The 10,438-nt window shown below is 54.4% G+C and overlaps 2 protein-coding genes across 2 annotated transcripts; one reads left to right on the top strand and one right to left on the bottom strand.

Moving 5' to 3' along the window:
• The first annotated feature begins 331 nt into the window (after positions 1-331).
• On the top strand, positions 332-6,130 carry RAC3 (Rac family small GTPase 3). Its single transcript, XM_075044057.1, has 6 exons — positions 332-642; positions 3,073-3,144; positions 3,421-3,538; positions 4,176-4,238; positions 4,730-4,889; positions 5,005-6,130. The coding sequence occupies exons 1-6, from the start codon at positions 608-610 to the stop codon at positions 5,133-5,135; spliced, it is 579 nt and encodes a 192-aa protein (XP_074900158.1). The 5' UTR covers positions 332-607; the 3' UTR covers positions 5,136-6,130.
• DCXR (dicarbonyl and L-xylulose reductase) lies at positions 6,123-9,874 on the bottom strand. Its single transcript, XM_075044058.1, has 8 exons — positions 9,616-9,874; positions 9,448-9,545; positions 9,096-9,250; positions 7,762-7,804; positions 7,337-7,436; positions 7,109-7,173; positions 6,893-7,010; positions 6,123-6,417 (listed from the first exon to the last, which is right to left on the bottom strand). Exons 1-8 carry the CDS (start codon positions 9,671-9,673, stop codon positions 6,314-6,316), a joined length of 741 nt encoding a protein of 246 aa, XP_074900159.1. The 5' UTR covers positions 9,674-9,874; the 3' UTR covers positions 6,123-6,313.
• Between the last annotated feature and the right edge of the window lie 564 nt (positions 9,875-10,438).

The raw sequence follows: 10,438 nt of genomic DNA, 5'->3' as shown, positions 1-10,438 counted from the left end.
GGAGTGCTTGGAGAGGTGGAGGAATCCAAAAGCCATCTTTACGCAGGATTTCGCGGCTGCCTCTTTGTTCTTCAGCAGCTCTGGGCGGATGACGGTGAAACCCGCAGGTTTGTTTTAAAGCCTCATCCTTGCGCCCACGGCCCTACGGCGTGGCAACTCCTCTCGGCGAGTTTCTGCGCGCCACCCGTCGCGCCGTTCACGGGGCGGCGTGCGAGGAACTTGCCCTTGGGGGACGGCGGGCTCCGACCGCCGGCGGGGGCTAGCGGACGGAGGAAGGGGGGACGGGGCGGATCCTGCGGAGCGGTAGGGCGGCGCCGCACGTGCGCTCCGCCTTCCCCCGCCAGCGCTCCTCGCAGCGGGGCTCCCGCGTCCCCGGCTGGGCCTCCGGCGACCGCGGCGGGGGAGACGGGCGGCCCCCGGGAGCGCGCGGAGCGGCGGGCCCGGCCTGCGGCCGCGCGGGAGCGGAGCGGGGCCGGCGGGAGCCGCCCGCCCCGCCCCCGCCGCCGGGCTCGGCTGGGCTCGGCCGCGCTCGGCTGGGCTCGGCCCCGCCCCGCCCGCGCGGGCTGTCACTGCGGCGGAGTCGCGGCGGCGCCGCCATCGCGGGCAGATGCAGGCGATCAAGTGTGTGGTGGTGGGCGACGGGTGAGTGCGCGGCGAGCGGCGGGCGGGCGGCGGGGCCGCGTCTGGGCCCGACGCAGCCCCGCACAAAGCGGGCCCGGGCCCGGCGGCGCCGAGGGAAGGAAGGAAAGAAGGGAGGGAGGGAGGGCCCGGCGCGGCCCCGCCCCGCGGCCCGGGAGAGCCGGCCTCGCCAGCGGGAGGCGCGGTGCCGGGCGGCGAGGCCCGGCCCGGCCCGGCCCGGCCCGGCCCGGCGAGCCGCGGGGCCCGGCCGAGGCGGGCGGCTGGGGCCGCGCCCGCCTGGCCGCGGTGGCCCGGCCGGCCGGGGCCCCTCACTCTGTGGGGCCGCCGCGGCCCTGGGGAGAGACGCGCCAGGCGGCGGCCGCGGCCCGAGGAGCCGGGGCGCCCTGCTCCGCGCCCGCCCGCCGGCCGGCCGGCCGGCCGGCACGGGGGTCGGGGCGGGGCGGCGAGCCGAGGCCGAGGCCGAGTGGGCGCCGCCGCCGCCGCCGTCTCTCGGCGGGAGGTGGGGGCCTTGCTTGCAGCGGCGGCCCTCATAGTCCCGCCCGGCGCGTCCCGCTCGCTCTTCAGGTCGTAAACTTGGGTCTTCGTCTCTTGGCGCTTCTGGGTTTCACATCTCCTGGTGTACTGCCTGGGAAACGAATCCCTCTTAGGCTTTAAATCTGTTTCCCCGTTATTTTATTAGGTGCCTGTATGTCGCTCTATTTCTCGTCACACAAACATGATTCATCACAAAGTCCTCCCTGAAAATCTTGATGTTCACAGGTTTTTCTCATACCTCCTTTTGTTGTTTGTGTTCCAAGGTGAAATACGTTGCTGTTTCTGATTTCACCACCTGCCTTTTGTCATCCTTCTTGCTCTTTTCTTTGGGCTGTTCCTATATACTTTTTTCGGAGAGCACATCTGCGTGCAAGATGCAGGCATGCGGTGGATTTACAGTGCTTCGTAACTTTTCCTAGCTTGTCCTGCGTACTTTTCCTCATAATTCCTCTTTGCTTTTCTGATCACCACGGCAAGCATAGAGCTGAGATACGGAGAACTAAATGTGAACTGGTCTTAGGCAGGGACTGGTCGTTCCATCTTCCCATGCATGCCACCCACTGAAATATACATTTGGAGGGACGCCTTCCAGGTTCTAGTCTGTGGGGGCTAAAGAGGGGAGCAGGAGAAGGAGCCACCCACCGAAACAACACAGCCTTACCGTGCAGGGGGGGCAACACCTGGGAGCAGAGCATGTTGGAAATGGATTTCAGTTAAAGGTTTGCAGTCTGGTATTTTGCTTTAAGACTGAATTGACAGTGCAGAGACTAAGTGAACTTGGATACCAAAGCACTTTAATCATAGTTACGTGTGGGTTTTTGTGAATTATGTGACTTCCCTGTTTGGCAGGAGAGAGGTCGTGGTTCGGGAGGAAAGTTGGGGCAGTCAGTGTAGTGGTTCCTTACAGAACCTCCCTGTTCTCCAAGAGAGGGGACCTGATCCAGGGAAAAAGCTGGGTGGATTACTGTAGTGGTTCTCGGTGTGTGTTGTGTCATCCCGGTGCAGGACTGCAGGGTCCCCTGGGGTCTCTCGCTTACTCCTGAAGTCTTTCCTTATGTCACTCCAGTTACAGAATTGGGTAGAGGATATCCACCTCTCTTGGCTTATTCAGCTTCACTCAGGCACCTAAAAGACAGCTTTCCCTGTCACTGGCACTCACAATCTGTTTCTTTGGAAGGTTGCCTGCAGTTCACAACTCTCACAGTGATAAATAAGTTGTTTACACTCCTGGTACTCCTCTGTTCTTACAACTAAGCTTTTCCCTTGTGCCACAGGGCTAACTGAAGTTCATATGCTTACACTATTGCCAGCCAGGCCCAACCCCTGCCAGCTGCCACCACTGGGTTGACCGATCCTACCTGCCCTGAGCTGATACTTTCAGTGATCTACATTGATCTCTTTCCAAATTGACTGTGGTCAATTTTAAAGTTCATTTTTGCTTATGGATACTTATTTTTTCCCCTTTGCATTTATTGACATTGCATTCCTATATCTGAGGAGCTTGAATAATTCTGTGTTGTTGCATGTTTTTTCACCTCGCTGCTTACCCATTTTGCTAGCTTGTTACGGATGTGTTGAGCCCAGCAGCACAAAACCCTAATTTATTCCCTCTCTTATCGTTCCTGGAACAAAAGTATTTTGCCTGGTGTTTTGCTGAGGCTGAATGGGTGGGGAAAAGGAGTGGGAGAGAGCATGGTCAGGTAAGTGCTCAGGCAAGGTGCACATTGTGAGTTCAGGCCTGGTCCCTGACAGCTAGAGAATTACAGCTTGCTACAGGTTTGTTTTCTCACACGGTAACTTTTTACCTAACCTCCTTTTTGGGTGGGGGAAGGGTGAGTTTTACTGCCTCAGTGCTTCCTGCCGTACACTTCTTTATGCTTGTCCCTCTTACCTCTGCAGAGCTGTAGGGAAGACCTGCTTGCTGATCAGTTACACCACAAATGCCTTTCCTGGAGAATACATCCCCACTGTGTGAGTAATGGCCTTGGGCTTCAGTTGCTTTTTGCTCTGTATGCACGTGTGTGTAAAAGTTGGTTTTGTAGGTGGGGAGAAGGTTGTCCCAAATCAGACTATGAACTTCACACATGAGGATGCAGGGGGTATGGCTGTGTATGTGAGGAGGGCAGGCTATTCCCACTGGAACTGTGTTGCAGTGTCCTATCCTGACTCGCTGCCCCCTTGTGTTTCATATAAAGACATGTGTGGGTCACAACAAGATTGTCACTGATGGGTACTCTTCCTTGGCAGGTTTGATAACTATTCTGCCAATGTCATGGTAGATGGAAAGCCTGTGAACCTAGGCCTCTGGGATACAGCAGGGCAAGAGGATTATGACCGACTGCGGCCCCTTTCCTATCCACAGACGGTGAGTGCTGGGCTTGGACTAGCTTGTAACTGCTCCCTCTTGGGGGACAGGGAGGCTCCCAAGGACAGCCAGCTTCTTTCCTTTGAGGAAGGTCGAAGTTCCTGCAGCTGCAGCCATAATTCTGGTTGTTTAAGAAGTATCACAGCTGAATTTTTCCTAAGAGATTGTCCTGTTCTAGTCCCTGCTTCGTAACAGTGTTGAAACAGTTATGCTTGCCATAAGGAGGCTCAAGTGAAAGGAATGGTGTGGAGCTGCCGTGCAGCTGAGCCGTGTTCCATATTGCCATTCTCTCTCGGCAGCACAGCTCACTGTTGGGCTGCACTAGTAGCATTTCCCTGGCTGTAGGAATTCCTACGTGGCCCCCCTAGCAGCAGTGAAGCCCATAGCACTGCTAAGGTATTTGTGGCTGCAGGCTCTTAACATGCAGGGCCCAGTATTGTAAAAGAAGATGAAGTCATACAAAGTCTATTCCTTCCCCCTTTGAATTAGTTTAGCACCCTTAACGGGGAAGAATTTCTTACAGCCACAGCCCTTGCTTGTGGGGGGAAGTTGTCCTCTATAAGGCTCCCTCTCCACCCTTCCTCTGTTATCTCTAGCTGTTTCTTTCTACATGGCTGACCCTCTTGTTTCTGCACAGGATGTTTTCTTGATCTGCTTCTCCCTTGTGAGTCCAGCCTCCTTTGAGAATGTCAGAGCCAAGGTAAAGTATTCTCCTTCTGGGTGAAACAGTGGAAGGGAAGAACCAGTGAAGTCCCCTGCCCCACAAAGCCCCGCACCTACAAACCCCAAATTTCTAGCAGTCATGTTTTGATAAGGGAAGGTCATGGTCTGCAGGTTTTAAGAGGGGCCTACTTTTTATTCATGACTTCTTTGGCTAAGTTCTTGCCTTTTTGAATCTGCATCTTAAAGAAGATAAGAAATGTCCTAGAAGCTAAAATGCAGGTAAGGGAAGCGCTCTGTGCAGAGTTGGCTGGTACTGCTTGTCATGATTCTGTGTCTTGGTGCCTTCATTATTACATCTGCACCAGTCTCTCTCTGCAGAGCATATTCAGAACTGTAGGCAGAAGTATCCTGTGCAGGTGTTGCCACCATGTCAGATAGTAGTAAAAACCTTGTTCCTAATAGTAAATGCATCCTCGTGGTTGCATCTACTGCTACAGCTACTTTTCTTACCATGCCTCTCTGTTTCAGTGGTACCCTGAGGTCCGACACCACTGCCCAAATACACCTATCATCCTGGTGGGCACCAAGCTGGACTTGAGGGATGATAAGGACACCATTGAAAGGTTACGTGATAAGAAACTCGCCCCCATCACTTACCCCCAAGGTTTGGCCATGGCTCGGGAGATTGGTGAGTCTCGTGCTGGCAGATCTCCATGGTATTGAGCTTTTTATATTGGAGTGGGTGAGGGACAGTATGTCTTGGTAGGACTGGAGTGGTTGAGCTGGAGCTCTCTTTCCCCTAGGGTCGGTAAAGTACCTCGAGTGCTCTGCCCTGACGCAGCGGGGCTTGAAGACCGTGTTTGATGAAGCCATCCGGGCTGTGCTCTGCCCACCGCCCGTGAAGAAGCCCGGCAAAAAGTGTACCGTGTTTTGAGGGCTGTGGCCTAGGTGCTGGCTCAGCATGTTGTCGTCCTCTGACAGATTGCATATTAGCTGGGTGTTTCTGGAGGGGGCTGGGATGTGTAGGGCCCTTCATCATGTACGAAGTCAGTGTTTTTTAAATGTCTCTTTGATTTAACGTCAGTGTTGATGTGAAGGGGCAGCGGGGGCAGGAGACTAGCTGGGGGCTGTACAGCCCCCAGGGGAGGTACAATGGGGAAGGCAAGGTAGCTCCTTGGGGCAACAGGCTGTTTTGGCTCTCCTGAACTCCAAGCTGAAAGGGCCGAGACAACCATCTTGTCCTGGAAACACCCGGTTTCAATCTGCAGGTGAAACAGGTGGTGAAGATCCTTGTGGGAGTGGGGAGGGAGCCGGTGTGAATGGTGCTGAATGACAAGACCAGCTGGGAGAGTGGTAAGGTCTCCTTGCCCAGCCTACTGTGGCCAATAGTTAACAAACTGGTGCTCTAGCAGATACGTGCCTGAGACTGTTAAAGAAATCATAACCAGCCCTGGAAGGGGCTGACATAAATGAGATATGAAGCTGAAGAACTAATCATTAGGTGCTTTATTGGGTACTAGCCAAACTCAGCAAGTGAAACAGCTCTGTGCAATCAATGTATTTGCCTTCTTGTGTGTGCACACCCTAGGACAGCATGTTGCTGCTTCCCCCCCATCAGTCTTTAGCAGGGCCTCCCCCCCCCCCAGATCCAGTCTCTGCAGAGCAGGGCTGTGGTTGTTGCCTCTGTTTTGTTTTTTTCTACTAAAGACAGCAAAGGAAGCAATGAGGAGTCTGCTAACGTCTTCTTTCCCTTCCCACTGAAAGTGCAGGTGGGCTCTATGGATTTGGATGGAACAGGGAGAGCTTCTGAAGGGTTGTGGGGGGGGGTGGAATAGGGTTGGAAGAAAGACAGGTCCAATTTTTAATCATCATGTAGAGTGACAAGATAAAACCTTATTTGGTGCAATAAACATTCTCCATGACGGCGTACGTGAGCTTTATTATATAGCAGCCTTCCAAAGGTAATTTTCTGCCTCACTTCTCATACAGGTTCCAGCCCTGCTGCCCCTCTTCTCCAGCAAGACTGGGTCTGTGTCATTGTTTTCTATCCGTTTTACATCTGTGCAGTACTAGTATGAAAATTAAGGGCAGGTGTGAAATGCAGGTGTCATCTTAGGAGACAAGAAATCCCCCATCAACCATCAGAGAGCTGCCAGTTGTCATAGCACTCTTGTCACTCAGCAGGAAGAGAATGCTGTTAACCACATCATCCACTTCTGGAATCAAACACAGAGAACATCCGATGCACCCCTCAAATTGTACTAGAAAAACTAGCATCCCTAAAGGTATGCCTTTGACCTCTACAAGTAATTGGAGCGGGGAAGTATCTCTGTCCCCAAACCGTGCTTGATGCAGTGTGTGGCTGAGAGCTGGACATCAAAAAGTCCTTGTTGTGATCAAATGACATTTAGTTCACAGCAAGCAAATATGTTCCCCTCCCAGTCATGTTTATGAACAATAGAGTAAGTGCATTTCACTTGTCCTAAGATGAGAACGCCATAGAAGAGGGGAGATAAGGTTGATTCTTGCCCCGTCCTCATCAAATGCTTCAGGAATTCAACCACAGCCATTCAGCAGAGTTGTGACTTTGCCCACAAAAGAAGCAAGGTACCTATGGCTGTGGTGTCAATTAGAGGGAAGGCTTGGATACAACCAAAGAGCCCAGCCTGGCAACAGATCTACACCACTGACCTGCAAACTTTCCCAGTGGAATCCGATTAATCATGGCAGCAGATTTCTGAGGGTCACTCCAGTTAATTCTCCCCATGTCAGTCATAACCACTGTGGGGTTCACAGTGTTCACCCTAATCTGGGACCAAGAGCAACAAACAATCTAACCAGACTGCTCTGAGAGGAAATGCTCAGGTTCAGCTTTCACACTTTTCTTTCCCTCAGAAAGAATCCTACCTTGTGGGGTCCCAGTTCCATTGCCATTACCTTGCTCAGCATATCCAAAGCACTTTTTGTGGAACCTTCAAGAGAAGGGAAGAACAGGAGGCATTTAAGTGCCTAGCACTTGGTCTGGAACGCACAGAAGTATTTCACTGCCCAGAACTGGCAGGCAGCAGCTTGGTGGCTGTGGGTCTCCAGCTAGTCAAAAATGAGAGGGGCACTGCTAAAGCTACACATACTTACAGTAAACAGCATGATCCCGCAAAGCACGCTGAGATGCCTGGCTAGAGACATTTACAATAGCACCTGGCACCCCCTGTGCAATCATCTGCCGAGCAACAATCTGGGAGGAGAGGGAGGAGGAAAAAAAAAAAAAAGGAATGCCAGAATCATAACAGGAGAAATCATTATTTCATTCAGTAGGAATCTTGCTGGGCTATTTTGGTAGCCAAAAGAGCAAAAACATCCAGAGGAAGTAAGTCCTCACTGCCTCCCACTTACAAGAGAGGGAGTCAAAGTAAAGGAGCAAAGGGGCTGTACGTGCAAATTGTCAGGTTTACTTTGGATTACAGTCCCTTTAGCTCCACAGTGGACACTTATCTTTGCTGTGTAGAACAATTTAGTCACTGCTGTTCATGGAGACAACTACAGTGACAATTCTTCCTCACCTGGGAAACATGAAGCACAGCCCGAAGATTCACATCAAGAGACCTACAAATAAATCAAATTTAAAAGTTACAGAGTGGCTGCAGCCCAAGCCAGAGAGTTGTTTTGGGAGGCAGCAGAGGACAAGTGCTGCTCGTATCTTCAAAACACTGGTGATACTCTAGAATATGGACAGAAATGCCAAGCTGACTGGCTAGCAAGAACGATTAGGCATGCTTTCAGCAATAAACTGTTCATTGGATGTAAGCTATTTAGTGTACAGCGGGGGAGGTGCACTCGTGCATCATCACATTTCTAGCAGAACTCTGTTCTTTAGCAGACTAATGTAGTTCCTCTATTAAAGTTTAAACAGTGAGCCCTGGGCCTCAGCCAGCGACTCTTCTTAGGTCAATCGAAGCCTTCACACAGCTTTAAAACAGCAAATCTGCTGTAAGATGGGTGGAAGCAGCTTTTCTTCCATTTGCAACATAGTCCTTCCTTGGTCAGGTTTTTACCTGCTAGTTCTGCAGAGTGGTCTTAGTAGAATCCATACATTTTATATTTTAGTCACAAATGAATCCTCCATTACAGACCCACAATAGCCATTCTTAACGTAGGAACAAAGCAGGACCCATCTTCTCAAAGGGAAGCAGACTCACCATATCCTGTGTGCTAAAGCTTACCTCCAAACTGAACTATGGATCTTTTGAGAGAAAAAGATGTCACGTTATTGCAGTAAGCAAATCTGGTTTCCCACCGTGACAGTTTTATACTCCCTTACCTGGCTTTGTCTTCTCTATATCTGAGTTGTCTTACCGACAGCTGCCTTTCAGTTTAGCAGAGACTGAGTTGGAGCTAGACTGGAAGCTGTGAGCTTGATTAACAGCAAAAGGCACTCTTCTCTCCTGTGTAGGCTGGATGGCGTGTGCACACCACCATCTGAGAGATGAAACTGCAGGTTCTGGCTACTTGGTAATTGTGGAACGGCATCAGTGCTCTACTTGGTTGCCTTTTGATGTTTACAGGGTTGAAAGGTGATTACATAAAGTATGAGAACACAGTAAAAAAGAGGAAGCGGGTGTAAGCAGTAGCAATCGACAAACCATTGAGAAAGCGAACGCTCGGCATTTCTAAAAGCGCGCCTGTCTGTCTGCCCGGTGCCCATGCACCAGCGGCTTCCTTTCGTAAACCAGGCCGTTCTGTAAAGCTTTGCCGCGATTTTTGACGTTAGCAGCTCTGCTAAGGCTTAGTTAGCGGGCAGCGCTTTTCCGCCACGGGCCCCGAGCACGGCCGCGGGCAGGCGGAGGGCCGCGGGCAGGCGGAGGGCAGCGTGGCAGGCCGAGGCCGAGGCACTCACCGCTCCAGGGCCGCCCGCGTTACCTCCAGGAAGGGCTGCAGCACCGCCACGGCCGCGTTGTTCACCAGCAGCTCGAAGGGCCCCGCCGCCCCCACCGCCGCCTCCGTGGCGTCCCAGTCGGCCAGGTCCAGGCACAGGGGCTCGATGCCAGGGCACTGCGGTGAGGGCGCGGCCTCCGTGGGTCGGGGAGCCGGGGGGGGGGGTATCCCGGTCGGGGAGGGAGGGGGGCGGCTGTCCTGAGGCAAGGGAAGGCGTTCCCGGAGGGGGTCCCACGGCGGGAGGGGGGGGGGGGTCCCCGGGGTGGCGAGGGGTCCCCGGGGCGGCGGGGGGGTCCCCGGGGTCCGGCCGGTACCTCTCGCGCGAGGCTCTCCAGGTCCGCCGCGGTGCGGCTCAGCGCGGTGACGCGGGCCCCGGCCTTGCTCAGCGCCACGGCCACGGCGCGCCCGATCCCTGCGGGGAGACGGCGTCAGCCCCGGCCCCAGGCGCCGGCCCCGGTCCCCGGTCCTCGTCCCCCGGCCACCTTTGCCGGCCCCGGTCACCAGGGCCCGGCGGCCGCGGAAGCTGAGGTGCGGTTCCATGCTGCGGGTGGACTGCGGCCTGGGCGGGCGGGGGCCGAGGCCGGGCGGGGCCCGGGAGCGGGGCGGCCCGATAGGGCCGGGGCGGGCGGCGGGGTCGGCCCCGGGCTGGCGCCGCAGGGGCCCCGCTGCCCCGGCCGGGGGGCGGAGGCCCGGCGGGGTGGGTCGCAGGCCGCGGGCGCCGCTCAACGCGCTGCGAGCGGCCGCTTCTGCGCCGGGGCACCTGCAGGGAGGGCGGGACGCAGGCCCGGCCTGCTGCAGGCCCGTTCCGCCCAGAGGACGCCGCGGGAAGCCATGACTGGGCCCACCCAGCAAGAGACGGAGATTAATTTCCTTGGCTGTGATTCCCACTGAAGCATCGCAGCCAGAGACCCCAGAAAAACTGCCTTTTTACCAGATGATGAAAAGACCTGCCTCCTCTGCCCGTTGAAGCTGCTGATGAATTTGTAGGCAGCCCTCCCTAGTTTAATAGCCATTGCCCAGAAAATCAGCTGCAAGTGCACAGGCTCCGCTTGCCTGAGGGCCTAGGCATACTGGATTTCTCATGCAGCTCCCCCATGACAACAGCAATGTGCTGGAAGGTACAACAGAAAAAAACAGGCTAGGGATAGTTAAGGGGTCATAGATAAGCTACTGCACCACAGTTTACTTCCAGTGACAGTCAGCATGCCAGTTCCAACTCCCGATTGCCAGAGCTGGCGTTGTGTAACACGGTAGAGGAGCTCAGACAATTAACGTACCCTATTAACAGGTCTGTTTGTAACACTA

Source organism: Buteo buteo, chromosome 13 (assembly GCF_964188355.1).
Source record: "Buteo buteo chromosome 13, bButBut1.hap1.1, whole genome shotgun sequence".
Classification (NCBI taxonomy): domain Eukaryota; kingdom Metazoa; phylum Chordata; class Aves; order Accipitriformes; family Accipitridae; genus Buteo; species Buteo buteo.
Note: the sequence above shows the minus strand (reverse complement) of the source record. Positions and strands in the feature narration are given on the sequence as shown.